The sequence below is a fragment of the Notothenia rossii genome (genome assembly GCF_949606895.1).
Source record: "Notothenia rossii genome assembly, chromosome: 1".
NCBI lineage: Eukaryota > Metazoa > Chordata > Actinopteri > Perciformes > Nototheniidae > Notothenia > Notothenia rossii.
The window spans coordinates 96,233,698-96,253,239 of record NC_136912.1 but is presented as its reverse complement, the minus strand read 5'-3'; the positions used below and the strand labels follow the sequence as shown (position 1 = coordinate 96,253,239).

The 19,542-nt window shown below is 43.5% G+C and overlaps 1 protein-coding gene across 1 annotated transcript in view; it reads right to left on the bottom strand.

Annotated features, from left to right (window-relative positions):
- The window catches only part of LOC307020054 (NACHT, LRR and PYD domains-containing protein 12-like), a gene marked incomplete at its 5' end in the record, with an annotated part of 50,085 nt that overhangs the window by 26,785 nt on the left and 3,758 nt on the right, over positions 1–19,542 (bottom strand). Inside the window, 5 exons of the mRNA XM_079651151.1 lie at positions 1,219–1,392; positions 2,761–2,928; positions 13,020–13,193; positions 13,922–15,704; positions 16,057–16,359. Coding sequence (XP_079507277.1) covers positions 1,219–1,392; positions 2,761–2,928; positions 13,020–13,193; positions 13,922–15,704; positions 16,057–16,359 — 2,602 coding nt within the window. The remainder of the gene's footprint in view (positions 1–1,218; positions 1,393–2,760; positions 2,929–13,019; positions 13,194–13,921; positions 15,705–16,056; positions 16,360–19,542) is intronic.

Here is a 19,542-nt window from a genome sequence, read left to right as displayed (position 1 = left end):
GGAGAAGCTGCAGATAGAGCCATGAGAACTGACTCTGGAGAAGCTGCAGATAGAGCCATAAGAACTGACTCTGGAGAAGCTGCAGATAGAGCCATAAGAACTGACTCTGGAGAAGCTGCAGATAGAGCCATAAGAACTGACTCTGGAGAAGCTGCAGATAGAGCCATAAGAACTGACTCTGGAGAAGCTGCAGATAGAGCCATAAGAAATGACTCTGGAGAAGCTGCAGATAGAGCCATAAGAACTGACTCTGGAGAAGCTGCAGATAGAGCCATAAGAACTGACTCTGGAGAAGCTGCAGATAGAGCCATGAGAACTGACTCTGGAGAAGCTGCAGATAGAGCCATAAGAACTGACTCTGGAGAAGCTGCAGATAGAGCCATGAGAACTGACTCTGGAGAAGCTGCAGATAGAGCCATAAGAACTGACTCTGGAGAAGCTGCAGATAGAGCCATAAGAACTGACTCTGGAGAAGCTGCAGATAGAGCCATAAGAAATGACTCTGGAGAAGCTGCAGATAGAGCCATAAGAACTGACTCTGGAGAAGCTGCAGATAGAGCCATAAGAACTGACTCTGGAGAAGCTGCAGATAGAGCCATAAGAAATGACTCTGGAGAAGCTGCAGATAGAGCCATAAGAACTGACTCTGGAGAAGCTGCAGATAGAGCCATAAGAACTGACTCTGGAGAAGCTGCAGATAGAGCCATAAGAAATGACTCTGGAGAAGCTGCAGATAGAGCCATAAGAACTGACTCTGGAGAAGCTGCAGATAGAGCCATGAGAACTGACTCTGGAGAAGCTGCAGATAGAGCCATAAGAACTGACTCTGGAGAAGCTGCAGATAGAGCCATAAGAACTGACTCTGGAGAAGCTGCAGATAGAGCCATGAGAAATGAATCAACTGATTATTTAATGTTTAATGTTGTTTTTATAGGCAATCATTGAAGCTTTGTTAGTTCCAGGTTTAATATGTGCAATAAATTCATTTCAATAAGTTCTGCAAGAAACATTGAACCAGTCCGGCCCTCCACTAGTACACATTTTTTTATTTTGGCCCACTGTGTGTTTGAGTTTGAAACTCCTGCTTTAGAGAAACAAAAATATGAATTAAACAACAATTCCAAAAGTATGGATGTAATATATGAATGTAGAAGAGTCAGGTTGAATAACTAATGAAACATGAGATCTCCAGCAGGAACAGAGAGTCAGTGAACTGACCTGAGAGTCTCCAGTCTGCAGTCTGGACTCTCCAGAACATCTCTCAGCAGCTCCACTCCTGAATCCTTCAGATCGTTGAGACTCAGGTCCAGAACTCTCAGATGTGAGGGGTTGGACTTCAGAGCTGAGATCAGAGCAGAACAGCTGATCTCTGACAACCAGCAGTTCCTCAGTCTGAATAAAGAAAACATGATGAGGAGAAAGAAGAGTTCATAATCAGATGTGTTTCTCAACATGTATAAATGTAAATATGTAAGTAGCAATAACTTGCAGAACTGATTGAAAGGATAATCATTGATCAGCAGTGAGTAAGGGGATCAATAAGCATCTGCTTCCTCCTGCTCCCTTTGGACACATATCATTTATTATTATCAATATTTTGTTGAATATATAAATATTATTATGAATATTGAGAAATACTGTATTCTAACAATACGCTATTCTGTTTTTCACATCTGTTCTTTTTTATTTTCTAATCTGTTTGAAATAAAGATGGAAATGAAAAGAAATGAAACATTGAAATGAATGAGATCAATAAAATGTGTCTCCTTCAGGAAGTAAACTTCATCATGTCAAACTAATATCACTTCTGATGACCTTTATTCAGACGTTATCGTTTACTAAATATTAAAAACACAGATTTACTTTTTACAGCTAACAGCAGATATCTATAACAGTTCCTTTAAGAACTTTATTTAGTACGTAAACATTTAAATTAGGGCTGTGCAATTCATCGTATTTTAATCTCGATTTTGGCTTGCAACGATTATGAAAACAACGTCATTGAAATAAAACGATTATTTTGCTGCATTCCCTTTCGCAACGATGCTCTCAATGCCTTACACACCCTGCCCCCCCCCTCAAAGCCCCTCTCAGCAGGTCGTGCTGTGACTTGCAGTCTGTTTCATAAATCCATAGGAGCACGTCACAAGGGAAGCTTTAGTTTCTTTATTCTCCGTCTCTAGCGTCAACTTTCACTAACTCGTCCAGCCGGAGCCTCTCAGCTACTTCCTGTTTCCAGGTGAGGGGTTACCAAAATAAGAGCACTGCGTGGAGCAGTATAATTAAACATTACAGGTTGAGAGTGACATCAGTTATCATATTTATATATGTTTAGCAGGTTGTGGAAGTGCGCTCCAAAATATTTGTTGATCTTCTTTATTGGTATTTATTATTTTTATATGATTTAAATGTAGATATAAATGTTTAATTTATTTTGTATTGGTTTTTCAGTTGAATTAAACTTAAAGTACATAAATCAACTGTTAAAAACATACTGTTCAAATTATCATTATTTGTTTTAAAGTTCAATAAATAGATGTTTTCAAAGTCAATGAATAATCGTATTTAATAATCCTGATTTCAGTTTTGACCAAAATAATCGTGATTATGATTTTTGCCATAATCGAGCAGCCCTGATTAAAATATGAATAAATCAACCATTCCAAAAGTATGGATGTAATATATGAATGTAGAAGAGTCAGGTTGAATAACTAATGAAACATGAGATCTCCAGCAGGAACAGAGAGTCAGTGAACTGACCTGAGAGTCTCCAGTCTGCAGTCTGGACTCTCCAGAACATCTCTCAGCTTCACTCCTGAATCCTTCAGATAGTTCTCACTCAGGTCCAGATCTCTCAGATGGATGTTGGACTTCAGAGCTGAGATCAGAGCAGACCAGCTGATCTCTGACAAACTGCAGCCCCTCAGTCTGAAGAAAGAAAACATGATGAGGATTAAAAATCAGTTTATAATCCATTCAGATGTTCAGGTCTGAAATGTGTGAACATTAACATTTCTATTTCAAAAAGTAAACTTTATGTAAAATAATATTAGTTCATCTTCCGGTGAGCCTTTCAAGATGATAGAAAACTCTCCCAGTCAATTTGAGTTTGAAACCCCTTAGAAACACAATATCTTTGAATACAAGACACCAAAAGGATGAGTGGGGTTAAAGGCAAGAAACCACTGGGGAAAACAAAAAACTAGAACGAGGGAAAAGACAAGAAAACCAGAGACGGATGCGGGTAGTGAGGAGGAAGACATTTCCACGGCTGAGGCTATGCAAAACTTGGGCAGGGATATAAGAAACTTAAAAACTGCGTTAAAACAGGAACTAACGGACTTTAAGAACGACTTCAGACAAGCCATGGAACAGGAGTTCAACTCTTTCAAGACGGAGATGAATACAAAATTACAAAGCGTCGTTGGTGATGTCCGCAAAGTTAGCACGATGCTAACTGAAGCAGAGCAACGGGTGGAGGGAACGGAGACCGTGGCCACGGACCTGAGAGACGCTCTGCTCTTTTCTCAACAGAGGCTGCTTCAAGCAAAGGTAACGGACCTAGAAGGAAGATCCCGCCTCACTGTGGAGGGGGACAGGAGTCCTCACTGTGGGGGGAGACAGGAGACCTCTGGACACTGTGGAGGGGGTGGGAGACAGGAGTCCTCTGGACACTGTGGAGGGGGACAGGAGTCCTCACTGTGGGGGGAGACAGGAGACCTCTGGACACTGTGGAGGGGGTGGGAGACAGGAGTCCTCTGGACACTGTGGAGGGGGTGGGAGACAGGAGTCCTCTGGACACTGTGGAGGTGGTGGGAGACAGGAGTCCTCACTGTGGAGATGGTGGGAGACAGGAGTCCTCACTGTGGAGGGGGTGGGAGACAGGAGTCCTCTGGACACTGTGGAGGTGGTGGGAGACAGGAGTCCTCACTGTGGAGATGGTGGGAGACAGGAGTCCTCACTGTGGAGATGGTGGGAGACAGGAGTCCTCACTGTGGAGGTGGTGGGAGACAGGAGTCCTCACTGTGGAGATGGTGGGAGACAGGAGTCCTCACTGTGGAGGAGGTGGGAGACAGGAGTCCTCTGGACACTGTGGAGGAGGTGGGAGACAGGAGTCCTCACTTTGGAGGAGGTGGGAGACAGGAGTCCTCACTGTGGAGGGGGTGGGAGACAGGAGTCCTCTGGACACTGTGGAGGGGGTGGGAGACAGGAGTCCTCACTGTGGAGGAGGTGGGAGACAGGAGTCCTCACTCAGGAGGAGGTGGGAGACAGGAGTCCTCTGGACACTGTGGAGGAGGTGGGAGACAGGAGTCCTCACTGTGGAGGTGGTGGGAGACAGGAGTCCTCACTGTGGAGGTGGTGGGAGACAGGAGTCCTCACTGTGGAGGAGGTGGGAGACAGGAGTCCTCTGGACACTGTGGAGGAGGTGGGAGACAGGAGTCCTCACTGTGGAGGGGGTGGGAGACAGGAGTCCTCTGGACCCTGTGGAGGGGGTGGGAGACAGGAGTCCTCACTGTGGAGGTGGTGGGAGACAGGAGTCCTCACTGTGGAGGTGGTGGGAGACAGGAGTCCTCACTGTGGAGGAGGTGGGAGACAGGAGTCCTCTGGACACTGTGGAGGAGGTGGGAGACAGGAGTCCTCACTGTGGAGGTGGTGGGAGACAGGAGTCCTCACTGTGGAGGTGGTGGGAGACAGGAGTCCTCACTGTGGAGGAGGTGGGAGACAGGAGTCCTCTGGACACTGCGGAGGAGGTGGGAGACAGGAGTCCTCACTGTGGAGGAGGTGGGAGACAGGAGTCCTCACTGTGGAGGGGGTGGGAGACAGGAGTCCTCACTGTGGAGGGGGTGGGAGACAGGAGTCCTCTGGACACTGTGGAGGAGGTGGGAGACAGGAGTCCTCTGGACACTGTAGAGGGGGTAGGAGACAGGAGTCCTCACTGTGGAGGGGGTGGGAGACAGGAGTCCTCTGGACACTGTGGAGGAGGTGGGAGACAGGAGTCCTCTGGACACTGTGGAGGAGGTGGGAGAAAGGAGTCCTCACTGTGGAGGGGGTGGGAGACAGGAGTCCTCACTGTGGAGGAGGTGGGAGACAGGAAAATGGCGGCCAAGCTGTCCTCCCTGCTGGACACTGTGTCCCCCCCCCCTCCTCACTGTGCAGCTCCTTCAGCGACAGGCTGCTGCACCCCACCTGTCTCACGGAGAGATACCGCAGGTCCTTCCTTCCTGCAGCGGTCAGACTGTACAACCAGCACTGCCCCTATAGACCCCCCCCCCCCCCCCCCACACACACACACAACAACACAGACTACAACACCCCTTGTTGTTAAACACCAACCACGTGCAATATGTAACACTAACAGCTGGCGAACATATTAGACAGAGAGCGTTGATCCATTATTTGGCTGTTTATTTACATTCATGTGTATGTTGCTGTTTATTGTGCAGCCACTGAAAACCTGTCCAGCATCAGTAGCATGGCTTACGTGGTCACTTGTATAGGTTGAGGTTGTTCTAGGCTGTTGCTTGGCGTGGAGAGAATATTGCTCCACTTTCTCCGGTCCCCGAGATTGGGCTTCCAGTAGCTCTGGAGAGAGCTTTCGCACCTGTGGCCACTAACGGTCATCATTTCTCTGCTTTGTTTCAAGACCCGCATCAGAAAGCTTTTGAATGGTGCTACTTTCCCAGTTGGTCTACCTGCTCTTCACGTAGCTCTGCATGTCGTAGTTTAGGTGCTCTCTGGAGATAGGCACTGCTCAATCCACTCCTCCATAGTATAGTGCAGGGGTAACCAACAGGTCGATCGCGATCGACTGGTCGATCTTCAAAGCCTTCACTGTCGATCCCTAGCATTTAAAAAAATATATATATTTTCCACAAAAAAAAGAAAATGTTCATGCTCTGGTTGGTTGGTTGTTTAAACAATCTTTTTAGACCATGCTCTGGTTTGTTGATTTGAATCACGCACAGGTCATTTTACAAACTCCAATTGGTTATTAGATATGTTGACGTCTATGAATTGCTGCATGCAATTGTGGGCGGGGTTAACAATCGTATCTTAACGGTCATCTTGAGGAGTAACTTAAACTGTACCAAGTTCTGCTAATATTTAACCAACATCGATATGGCTGAGGGTCCGGCGAAAAAGAAATCAAAAACGTATTATTTTCACCCGGAATGGGAGCATGAATTTCTTTTCACATCAGCGAAAGAGAAGACTATATGCCTCATATGCCAACAGGCGGTAGCCTTGGCGAAACGGGGCAACCTGGAGCGCCATCATGCGAGCACCCATGGTAAATTCAAAGACTCATATCCACTCAACAGCGCATTAAGAACCAAAAGAATTGATGAACTGAAAAGAGGACTAAAAGCACAGCAGTCACTTTTCATCGCGCCTACAGCAAAGAGCAATGCAGCTACAGAAACGTCCTTCCGGATTAGCCATATTTTGGCTCAGCACAAAAAACCATTTACGGATGGTGAGATGATTAAAGAAGCAATGAGCGCCACAGCTGACGTCTTATTTGCGGATTTCAAAAACAAAGAGGACATAAAAAAAAGGATAAAAAGCGTACCACTTGGTGCACCTACTGTAGCCAGAAGAGTCGAGTCATTGTCCGAAGATGTATCCCAGCAAGTATTAAAAGACTTGTCTCTCTCGGAATACTTTTCAGTTCAATTTGACGAGCACCAGCGATGCTCGGTGTTCGTTCAGGATTTGTTGCGCTGTGCAGAAAAGACCCAGACTTTCCACCATTTGTAAACTATCACTGTGTGATACATCAACAGGCATTGGCAGCTAAAGCAATTGACATGTCACATGTAATGAATGTTGTTGTTAAGATTGTCAACTCTATTCGTGCAAAAGAACTCCAGCACCGGCTATTTAAGTCTTTATTGGATGAGCTCGACTCTGTGTATGGAGATTTGATCCTTCACGCAGATGTAAGGTGGCTCAGTCGGGGCAAGGTCCTCCAGCGTTTTCTGGATTTGCTGCCAAAGATCATCAGTTTTCTGAAGTCGAGGGACGAGGAGTATGAGCAGCTGTCCGATGATACTTGGTTATTGGACTTGGGGTTCCTTACCGATCTGACTGCGAAACTCAATGACCTTAACCGAGAATTGCAAGGGAAAGACCGAGAGCTTGGTCACATGATTAGCGCAGTGGAGGCATTCAAAGTGAAGCTCAGTTTGTGGACCACTCAGTTAAGACATACGAGGCTGACACACTTCCCAAATCTTGAAAAGGTGTCACAAAACCTCACAGACAAAATGGCTTTCCATCCTGAACAATTCTGCGCCCATTTGAACAAACTGACATCAGAATTTGGTGCTCGATTTGTTGAGCTACAAGACATGGGGCAAGTAGTTGGTTTTGTATCAAACCCTTTCCTCAGCGTTGACATTGAACAACTGTCAGCTAAAATGCAGGAGGTGTTTACATTACCTATGGGTGTTGACATGGAGATCATTGGAATGCAAAGCAACATTGAATTGAAGGCAAGAGCAAGAGATCAGGACTTTTGGTCACTCGTGAGTAGAGAGAGGTATCCACTGATTGTGTCATGTGCGCTTAAACTGAAGGCCTACTTTGGCTCCACATACTTATGTGAAACGGCCTTTTCACAAATGAAAATAATTAAATCCAAGTATAGAACTTGTATGACTGACGCACATCTTACTGACTGCCTCCGGCTGGCAATCAATAACTATCAGCCAGATTTCAAAAGGCTTACAGATAATGTGCAGTCACAGCAGTCTCATTAAAGGCAGGCTGATAAAGCAACTTGAGCATTAAAAATATATTGTGCATTGAACAGAGAAACTTAATATGGATTACATTGAACTGTAGGCTAATATCTGTACATGTGAATATTACTAATTGAACTGAGAAACGAAATATAGTGTATTCAACAGATACTGTAAATATTAATAGTTTGTATTGAACAGATATGCCTACCGTAAATATGAATATTGTACATTGCACCGATAACTGTGCATAACTCTGTCTTTCTTTGTGTGCATCTTTACACGTACATTGAGCCTGTTGTAACATAAATTGATTGCAAAAATAAATATGACGATGAATAGTCTTACCCCCAAGTGTTGTTTTTGGAAGATATCAGATTGGTAGATCTCGGTTGAAATTTTGGAATAAAAAGTGATCTCGGGCTTGAAAAGGTTGGTTACCACTGGTATAGTGAGACCCCCCCGGAGGTCCAAGTTAATCTTAAATGTTTCCATCTTATGCTTTGTACGTTTGTTTCGTAATGGAAGAAATGTAAATATATTTATAAAACTGACAAGTCAAATCAAGCAATCTGATTGGTCGATAGCGTTTTTGCGGACCTCTTTGATTACAGATTTGAAAACATCGTTGCTTGCTTTAAAAGGAGCACAATTCATTATGTTAAACCTTCAAAAGTATCTAGATATCCCTGCCCTAATGCCAAAGGAACTGCACACTGAATATGTTTTGCCATTTGATGTCTATGTCTGGACCGCTGCGTCAAAAAGGAGGGCTTCTGCCCCGTTACTTCTCCGCTGCTTTCTTGTTCCAGTATGAGTTTGCTTTTCAGCCCAACGGTATACTGTTTTTCTCAGACGCGGAGGGATACTGACTTGTTGTGAAAAGTAACTTACAATTCTACCCGTGGTATACGCTCAGTATATCACGGCTAAGAACCAATCAGATTGCTTGATTTGACTTGTCCGTTTTATAAACTGTAAATATATTCTGTGAATAACTGCAATAAGGCTGCTCCATCTTCAGGTCCGTTACAAACTGTGTATTTTTGTATTTTGTAAATTGTGTAATTCTTTTTTTTATAATCTTCAATATATTGTTCTGTTTTTTCTGCATACTTCTTGTTAAACATCAAGCTGTCTTCAGCTCTTTTTCTGCTGGAACAATGTAAATGTCCCCTCTGTGGGACGAATAAAGGTATTCTGATGAGGAAAACTAATTCAAACTCGATATGATAAGTCTGGATGCAGAGAAAGCTTTTGATCGAGTCAGTTGGGAATATTTGTCTCTGGTTCTGAAGTGCTTTGGTTTTACTGAAAAATGTGTTAATAGCATCAAAGCCTTGTACTCGGCCCCCACAGCGAGAACCAGAATAAACGTCTCACTGACCGTATTCAATTGGAAAGGTCTACTGGTCAGGGATGCCCCCTTTCACCAACACTCTTTGCAATCTACATAGAACCTCTGGCACAGGCAATAAGAGAGGACTGTAGCATACAGGGAACTACTATTAAAGACACAGAACACAAAACAGCATTGTATGCGGATGACGTATTGCTATATGTTCGTAACCCTGACGTCTGCCTTACTGCCCTTCCTGATCTCCTTGAACTGTTTGCTACATGTTCAGGCTATAAGCTAAATATAACAAGTCAAATATTAGCGTTTAACTGACATCCCTCCTCTGAACTCAAACAAAGACTTCCCGTTGACTCAAAAAGGAATAAAATACCTGGGTGTTTGGTTAACACGTAACCCGAGTGACTTATATAAAACTAATGATGAAGCTGTAAATAAGAAAATTAAAGAGGAGGAGCTTTAGTGCAAGAATAGAGATCATACAAATGTCAATGTTACCTAGATTGTTATACCTGTTTACGTCATCACCAATTAAAATCCCTAACAACCAATTTCAGGAATGGAACAAACAAATATCACCATTTATTTGGAACGGAAAAAAACCAAGGATTAAGAACATTACTGATTAATAAGCAGAGAGGTGGTATGTCTCTCCATAACCTGAAGGATTATTATTACTGTTCCCAACTCAAACCTCTTGTTCTGTGGTGTGACAAAGATATCCCAATGCAAGCCTTTGTGGGAGATCTCAAACTATTAAAAACATATCAAGATCACGTAAATCCTTTCATTTTGTTTTCCCTTCAAATATGGTTTGAAGTTGTAAAACAATTAAACCTGTGGAGCCAGACAAGAAAGCTAAGATGGGAAGCATACGGTACAGATTTTAGACTGAATCGTTTGGATTCTGGATTCAAATATTGGAGGAATATTGGTATCACTGCTTACGGCAGACTAATGGGAAATACATCATTACAGCGCTTCCAGAAGCTTGAAGACAAATATAAGTGAATGATTCTTTCTGTTATTTACAACTTCGACAATCATTTTTTAAAGAAATTGCCAATCCTGAACCAAACAACATAATGAAATAATAAAATGTACAGTAAAGGCATACACAGGTGATTCGAAATCAGTAATTTCAAAACTTTATCAGGGACTTGCTATGGGCCGAGGAAACACTACAAGGTATATCACGGAGAGATGGGAAAATAATTGAATGTGAGAATAACCACTCAACAATGGGAAAACGTGTGAAATGATCTTCTCTACTACCTGCTCTACTCAATGGCGAGAATTCAGTTGGAGAAATCTGGTGCGTTTTTTATTACTCCAAAGCTGAAAAGATATTTTACACCGAAACGATTCTTCGTGTTGGAGAGATTGTGGAGGTAGTGGAGCGGATCACCACCAAATAGTTTGGTCCTGCCCAAAGATAAAACCACTTTGGGAAAATGTCTGGAGATATGTGCAGCAAATCCTTGGGCTGCAAATACCAGTGACATGTATGTCCCTTTATTTGGGTGATCCACCGGAAGGAATTACAAGAAGCAAAAATATCTCTTAAAAATCCTCACTGTGGGAGCAAAAACAGCCATTACACGTAAATGGTTCCAGATAGATATACCTACTATAGATAATTGGCTTGAAATGATTAAGGAAATTCAAGAGATGGAAAGATTGACCTTCCTGCTAAGACTGGAAAAAGATTTGTACTTAGCCAGATGGAAAAAAGGGTTGGTGTATCTGCTGGAATAGGACCGGAGGTCGTTGATGTGACCTCCCATCCTCTCATAATTTGACCTCCATACGAGGAGCTGTTTACTCTGACGACATACATTCAAATGTTTGTGCTCTTATTTAATTGTATTATCTCTGTATCCCTGAATGCATTGTATGTTTTGTCGAACTGATGTAAGTGCCTGGCTTTGTTTTGTATATTTTGTACAGCCTGTCCTCCTACAAAAAACGACCATATAGGCCGATTGTTCATGCCCTTCTTACGACCCAGAGACATGTTTTAAAGTGCATGTTGTTTCTTACACGACCACTAGAGGTGCTCTAGTGGTCGTGAAAGAAACAACATGCTCCCGGCCCGTACATTGCAAACGCTCTGGAGGGACGTTTATTCACAAATAACCCTCTCTGGAAAATCCTATATTGTGGAATAGTTTAGACATTAAAATGCTTTTTGATTAGATTTCTGGCGAGAAGTGTATATTGCACTCTTAGAATCCACGTCGAGTCGATGTGTAGGATCTATAGTTTGATAGATATTACGAAGATGATTTGAGGTCTCGCCAGGATAACGTGTATGCAGCTTCCATGTAAAGTTAGTGTGGGTGAAAACAGTTTTCCGGTCTCGAAGTTTTCATAATAAAACCAGATATATATATGATTACACAGTGATGCCTGCATTACTCATCCACTAAAAAACATTAGTTTATCCTTGTTAATTACACAATATTGATTGGTTTAAATTGTGTACAATGCTTTTGTGTTTTTAACCTTCGATTCAGAGAAACAAATAGTTTTTTAGGAGTTTAGAAACTACAGTTTCCGAAGACACTACACTACCCAGAATCCCCGGCTACCGTTTGGGACTACAACATCCGCCTTGCTTTACAAACCCCGTGATTAGTCATCAAGCCCTGTGATTGGATGTTGGAGTGGCAGTGCGACAAGGTTACGCTGAGCGTCAACAGCTCTTTGAAATGGAATGGAACCACGGCTGACTTTCCAAAACTGGACAAAATTGGACGGGTCCAGCCCCCGGCTCCAGCCCCCCCATTTTTACTTCTAAAAGTATATACACTTCTACCTAGAAATCTAATCAAAAGCGTTATAATGGCCAAACTATCCTACAATTTAGGATTTTACAGAGAGGGTTGTTTGTGAATAAATGACCATCTGTAACGTTTGCATTCAACAAGAGCACCACAAACACCTACACAAACTCCAACTGGTCCAAAACGCTGCTGCCCGTATCATCACCAGAACCCCTGTCATCAGTCACATCACCCCTGTACTACACCAACTCCACTGGCTTCCCATTAAACACCGCATTGACTACAAGATCCTCTTTCATACTTTCAAAGCCATTCATAACCTCGCCCCCCCATACCTGTCTGACCTTGTCCATGTCAACATTCCCACCCGGTCTCTTAGGTCTGCCTCCTCCATCACTCTCAAAGTTTTCCCAGCCCGTCTCTCCACCATGGGGTCAAGAGCCTTCAGCCGCTCTGCCCCTCACCTCTGGAACTCCCTCCCCCCTGATATTAGAAACATGGACACTATCACCACTTTCCAAACTCACCTCAAAACCCACCTGTTCAGGCAAGCGTATGGCTGACCTGTGCTGCAAGCTGTATGTTTTTAGTAGTTATGTTTTTAAACTGTGTTTTGCTTTTAACTAGGTTTGTAAAAATTGTTTTTAACCTTGTTGTACGGCGACCTTGAGTGCCTTGAAAGGCGCCTTATAAAATAAATGCATTATTATTATTATTATTATTAGAGGGCGGACACTTTAAAACGTAATTATAGGTCGTATTAAGCGCTTTAACAAACGACATATTTGGTCGAATGAGTTGGAGCACTTGTTGGTTTTGGAATGAAAAAAGTCATAAATGAAAACTAAGTGTCAAAAAAAGGAACTAATATTAGTTCAGAGGAGCTTCTTTATTCAGACCATTTACTAAAGATTGAAAACATACATTTACTTTAACAACTAACAGAGGAAGAATAATAGTTACTTTAGGAAACAATCAGCTGTCCTGACTGCAGACTACATTTAGGGAAATATGAATAAAATATTTACAAAAGTATGGATGTAATATATTAATGAACATAATTAGGTTTAATTACAAACTGAACACATGAGATCTCCAGCAGTAACAGAGAGTCAGTGAACTGACCTGAGAGCCTCCAGTCTGCAGTTTGGACTCTTTAGTCCAGAACTCAGACGCTCCACTCCTGAATCCTCCAGAGCGTTCTCACTCAGGTCCAGATCTCTCAGATGGGAGGGGTCAGACTTCAGAGCTGAGGCCACGACTTCACATTCAGCCTCTGAGAGTTTACAGCCAGTAAGTCTATAACAACACATATATTACAACATGTGTTTAAAAGAGGGAACATTATATTAACCTCAAAGACTTCATGAGTAAAGATTTGACATACAGTATGTTCTGAATGACATTTGCTGACGCCATTTTATATTATGTGTAATAATATGAAATGATTATTATAACTGAGTTTAATGTGTGCATTAATGTGTGATCACATGTCTGTGTTGGCTACCTTCTGCTGTCAGAGGCTGTTGCTAGATTGCTTCTCTGAACATCTGAACATTTATTTTGAACACAATCACAAATAACAAACCAATAAGGTTTCAATCTTTTAAACTAAATACCATCAGCAAGATGTTCTCCGTATATCAGCATTAAGACATATCTCTGGTATTGGTGGGGAATTATATAGATCCTAATTTAAACTCTAATACATGGTAATAAAAACCTCTGTGTTTAAAGATAAAGAAACTAACAGAAAGTAATAATAACTGATAACTGTAAGTCCTGCTGTGTGGTGAGATCACATGCTGAGAAACCTCTAGAGTCCTTCATGTGTTTGACATGACGCCTCCCTCCCTCAAAGGAGTATGAAGAGAGAAACTGTTCAATCTAACAGTTATTATAAATAAATAGAAGAACAGTTTTAATTTGCTCTCAGTTTTTAAACAGCAGAAATGTGATAGTGTTTATTTGAATAATTAAACTTCTGATCCACTTCAGTTTATAAAGTTAATCACATCTGGACTCACTTGGCCTTCCTGCAGTTCCTCACAGCTGGAATGAGTCTCCGTTTCCCCTCCGCTGATGTTTTGTACTTCTTCAGGTCAAACTCATCCAGAACCTCCTCTGACATCTGCAGCATGTCTGCCAGAGCAGAGCAGTGGATCACAGAGAGTTTCTTTGATCTTTTCTTTGACTTCAGGAACTCTGTGATCTCCTGATGTACTGAGAGGTCCTTCATCTCTGTCAGACAGTGGAAGATGTTGATGCTCCTGTCAGGAGAGCTTTTATCACTTCTCAACTTCTTCAGGTTGCTGATTGCTCTCTGGATGGTTTCTGGTCTGTTGTCTGTGCGACCCAGCAGGCCTCCTAACAGTCTCTGGTTGGACTCCAGAGAGAGGCCGTGGAGAAAGCGGACAAACAGGTCCAGGTGGCCATTTCTACTACTGAGGGATTTCTCCATGGCTCCCTTCAGGAAGACATCCAGGGATGGGTAATTCCAGCCTATCTTCAGGAAGCCCTTCAGCACCTCTGTGTCTCTGTTGGTGTAACAGTGCAGCATGTAGACTGCAGCCAGGAACTCCTGAACGCTCAGATGAACAAAGCAGTAGACTGTTTTCTGGAAGATCACACTCTCTCTTCTGAAGATCTGTGTACAAACTCCTGAGTGCACCAAGGCCTCGGTGAGACCAAGACCACAGCGCTCCAGGTCTTCTTGGTAGAACATGATGTCTCCTTTCTCCAGATGTTCAAACGCCAGCCTCCCCAGCTTCAGGAGAAGCTCCCTGTCAGCCTCCGTCAGCTGCTGTGGACTCGTCTCATGTCCCTCTTCATACTTCTGCTTCTTCCTCTTGGTCTGGACCAGCAGGAAGTGTGAGTACATGTCAGTGAGGGTCTGGGGCAGCTCTCCTCTCTGGTCTGTAGTCAACATGTGGTCCAGAACTGCAGCAGTGATCCAGCAGAAGACTGGGATCAGACACATGATGTGGAGGCTCCTGGAGCTCTTGATGTGAGAGATGATTCTGCTGGACAGGTCTTCATCACTCCATCTCCTCCTGAAGTACTCCTCCTTCTGGGCGTCAGTGAAGCCTCGTACTTCTGTCACCCTGTCCACACACTCAGGAGGGATCTGATTGGCCGCTGCAGGTCTGGAAGTTATCCAGACGAGAGCCGAGGGAAGCAGCTTCCCCCTGATGAGGTTTGTCAGCAGCACGTTGACTGAGGACTGCTGAGAGACATCAGACACAACCTCATTGTTTCTGAAGTCCAGAGAAAGTCTGCTTTCATCCAGGCCGTCAAAGATGAGCAGCACTTTGCAGACAGCCAGCTGCTCTGCTGTGAGCTTCTGTAAGGTTGGATGGAAAACATGGAGCAGCCTGAGAAGACTGTACTGCTCACCTTTGATCAGGTTCAGCTCCCTGAAGGAGAGCGGGATCACCAGACTGACATCTTGGTTTCCCAAACCCTCGGCCCAGTCCAGAGTGAACTTCTGCACTGAGAAGCTTTTTCCAACTCCAGCGACTCCGTTGGTCAGGACCGCTCTGATGAGAGTCTGTTGGTCAGGTGAGGCTTTAAAGATGTCCTGGCACTTGATTGGAGTGTCATGGAGGGTCTCCTTCTTGGAAGCTGTCTCCAGCTGCCTCACCTCATGTTGGGTATTAACCTCTTCACTCTGGCCTTGTGTGATGTAGAGCTCAGTGAAGATGCTGTTGAGGAGGGTTTCACTTTGATCAGTTCCTTCAGTCACACGTTCACATCTCCTCCTCAGACTGAGCCTGTGTTCATCTAGAACCTCCTGCAGACCACGTTCTGCTGGAAGAGAGGAAACAGGAGAGAATCAGGAAATGCTTTTGAGAATCTAATTACAAAAAAAAAAGAGACAGTTTAAAAAGTTAAAACAGCTTACTGTCTATGCACTACAACAGTATACCTGATCAAAAATAAATAAACCAGGAAGGATCCTAGCCACCAGATATCTTTACTATCTTCTGTAAAAGTATTTGCAGGGCTAACGTTCTCCTTTAGATCTGTCCAGTGTTTCTACAAAACACTTAAACAATGCCTGGAAGAAGATCAGAGGACTCTGAGCCAATGAGAGTTCATCCAAGAGTAGAGACCCAGCGCCCCGACGGCCTAAAGACGCTGCATGTGTTCGGCCTCTTACCTCGTACAGAGCTGCTCTGACTGGCTGTCTGCAGGCCAGCTCTGGTTCTGGATCTTTCTCCACACTGGGGACAGGAAGGGTCTCCTGATGGAAGTCTCTGCTCCCAGTATGAGGTGATGCACTGTCTGCAGAACCAGTGTCCACAGCTGGTAGAGACTGGATCCTTCAGGACGTCCTGACACAGAGCACAGCTGGACAGCTGCTGCTCCACAGGAACACCACTCTTCCTCTTCCCTCTGTGGAGAGGAACACATCCTTTAGAGGAGCTGATTCTCAACAAAGGTTCAACAAGGGGAACAAATTCTAGTTTGAAATACAAAAGGGTCTATATCTGTATATAATAGGGGTTTCACAACTACCAATATTTACTAGTCGACACGTCATAATAAAGACACACAAAGAGAGGTGTACAACTGTATTTTCTATTGGAACTCATACAGTAACATTAAACACTGCATTTTAATGTGTGTTACATGGCTGAGTAAATAACAAACACTGGACTCACCAAAATCGACAGCAAAAAACTCTTGTTTACATAAATGCCACGTAAATCCAGTGCGCAACACTTCGCTGTCCTCCACGATAACGTCCACCTTTCCATATTTTTGGTTTGAACACCAACGCATCGACATGTGAGGGAAGGAGGCTTGACCGCTTTCGGGTGACAGTGTTGCCTGCCAGGGAAAAACCCCTCTCACTCGGGGTGCTTGTGGCTGGAATAGCCAGGTAGCTCCTCGAAAGCGGGGGAAGCGGTGCACGTTTTCTGCCCACCACTCCAGTGGATTATCCATTGTGGGGATATGCGGTGTCCGCTGGCAGTAATCCCGTAGCTCATCATCCGCATCACTGTTGACCCGTGTTTTCTTGCTGCTCGTTTGCCTCTGTTCAGTGCTGACGCCGGTCCGTTGCTCACTGGTGCTAGCATTACTGCTAGTGCTAGCTGTCGGCAGCGGGTGTTTCACCTTCAGATGGTTGCGCATAGCAGATGCATTTGTATTGTACTTCAGTACAGCTGTACACAACTGACACTTCACTGTGGAGTTGGTTACATCTTCGTTAAAGTTCTGCCATACATAAGAATGTCGGACGTGTTTTGGAGCATTTTGCAGCACCTCGTTTGCCTCCATTTTTTTCACGACTAGTTGACTAGGGAACTACAGCGCCGACTAGTGGTAAAGGTAGTCGACTAGTCGACTAGTTGGTGAAACCCCTAGTGTATAATATATCTTCGCGATCAGGTAGATAGTTTAAGCTTCACATTATTATAAAAGCATCCTGTCTGGATTCATCACCGAGGAGCACATGGTCACCGTCTCTACTAAGACACACACAGCTGTATTAACCTGGAGCACTATAGCGTTATAAACACAATTATAAACAGGGGTGCACATAACTCTTTTGCCCTGGTTTTCAAAGGAGCACCTGGAGATGTTGCTTGGTGCGCATCCTTAAAATGAAATAAACCGGACCTTTTGAGGGCTACTTGACTTTATGAACAGAGCACTTATATACTAATAAACTACTGGCTTATCTATAAGCCAGTAGAGTAGCTCTCTCAATTCAATGCAATTCAAAGGGGCTTTATTGGCATGAAAGTTAAATTAAACAATGTTGCAAAGCATTACAATACAAAATAATTAACAACATTAACATACATTTCAAATGTACTGTACTTGGTTAGGATCTGTCTCTGCTTTCTATCTCTGACAGTAGAGAGATACTCTGCCAGCTCATACTCTCTGTTTAGAGCCAGGTAACATTCTAATCTACTTTGGCTTTTAGTTTCTTCTTCCCAATGTTGTAAATAGTTGTCTTTACATTGTGTTATAATGCGTTTGACTGTGATTGGTGTTTGGAGAGCAGTGTTGTTGAGAGACTGGTCAGAGTGGCTCTGAGAGGGGGCAGCTAGCATCAGCACCAGCTGACATAGGGGACTCTTCTCTGGGGTTAGCTCTTGGCTTTGGAGGGCTTTGGAGTGGAGGGGGTCTCGGGGGCTGGACCTAAGGTGCTTAAAGAATGTCAGTGCTCTCTTTTGAGTGTTAATGATCAGTGGGTATCTGCCTAATTCTGCTCTACATGCATTTGTTGGTGTTTTTCTCTGAACACGTAAAATGTATCTGCAGAATTCTGCATGGAAAGACTCTGTTGGATGTTTGTCCCAGCGGGTATAGCTCTGGTGACTGAGTGGACCCCATACTTCACTACCGTACAGCGCAATGGGCTGGATCACACTATCAAAGATTTTGAGCCAGATTTTAATTGGAATTTGGACATTATAAAATGTTCTCTTAATTGCATTTAGAGCTCTTCTGGCTTTTTCTTTGAGTGCATTCACTGCCATGTTGAAACTTCCTGATGCTGTTATGGTTAAACCGAGGTAGGTGTAACTCATACTATGTTCCATGATATGATTATTTATGGTAAACTGGTATTTGTTCTCCTGACATCTGGGCGTTTTTGGAAAACCATGACATTAGTTTTCTTCATATTGACTGCCAGGGCCCAGTTCTTACAGTACTGGTCTACTATGTCCAGCTGTTGTTGGAGTCCTTGTTCAGTAGGAGACAGCAGAACAAGGTCATCAGCATAAAGCAGACACTTCACCTCTCTCTCTAGGAGGGAGAGGCCAGGAGCAGCACAGTGATCCAACTGAACAGCAAGTTCATTTATATATATATTAAATAAAGTGAGACTTAAATTGCAACCCTGACGAACACCTCTTCTCTGGGTGAAGAATTCACTTTGTTTGTCTCCAGTTTGAACAGCACACTTATTCCCTAAATACATTGATTTAACCAGATCGTACATTTTGCCCCCTATACCACAATGTAGAAGTCTATAATAGAGCCCTTCGTGCCAAATAGAGTCCAAAGCTTTTTTGAAATCAATGAAACAAGTGAATATCTTACCATGTTTTGTTTGGTGTACATGTTTGTTAACTAAAGTGTGAAGGGTATATACATGGTCGGTGGTGCGGTGTTTTGGAAGGAAGCCAATTTGATTTTGACTCAAGATGGATTGTCGGTTAAGGAAATCTTGTATTCTTTTATTTAGAATACTACAGAATAATGTTCCAGACAGCTGCTGACACAGATGCCACGGTAGTTCTTAGGGTCTGATTTGTCTCCACTCTTATGAATGGGGGAAATGAGCCCTTTGCACCAGATGTCAGGAAAACATCCTGACTGCAATATGATATTGAACAGCTTTAATACTGTACCCTGCATCTCTGGGGTGCTGCATCTGAGCATTTCGTTTTTAATGTTGTCTGGGCCACAAGCTTTCCTTGGCCGGAGAGATTGTGTCTGTGTGGTCAACTCTTCCCAAGTCATTGGGAAATCAAGGGGGTCCTGGTGGTCTTTAATAGTTTCTTCTAATGTTTGGAGTTTCTCTTTTGTAATACATTGATCTGAATTCATTAGATTTATTGGTATGTCTTTGTACAAACTTTCTAAATGTTCTCTCCAGATGTCACCGTTTTGGATG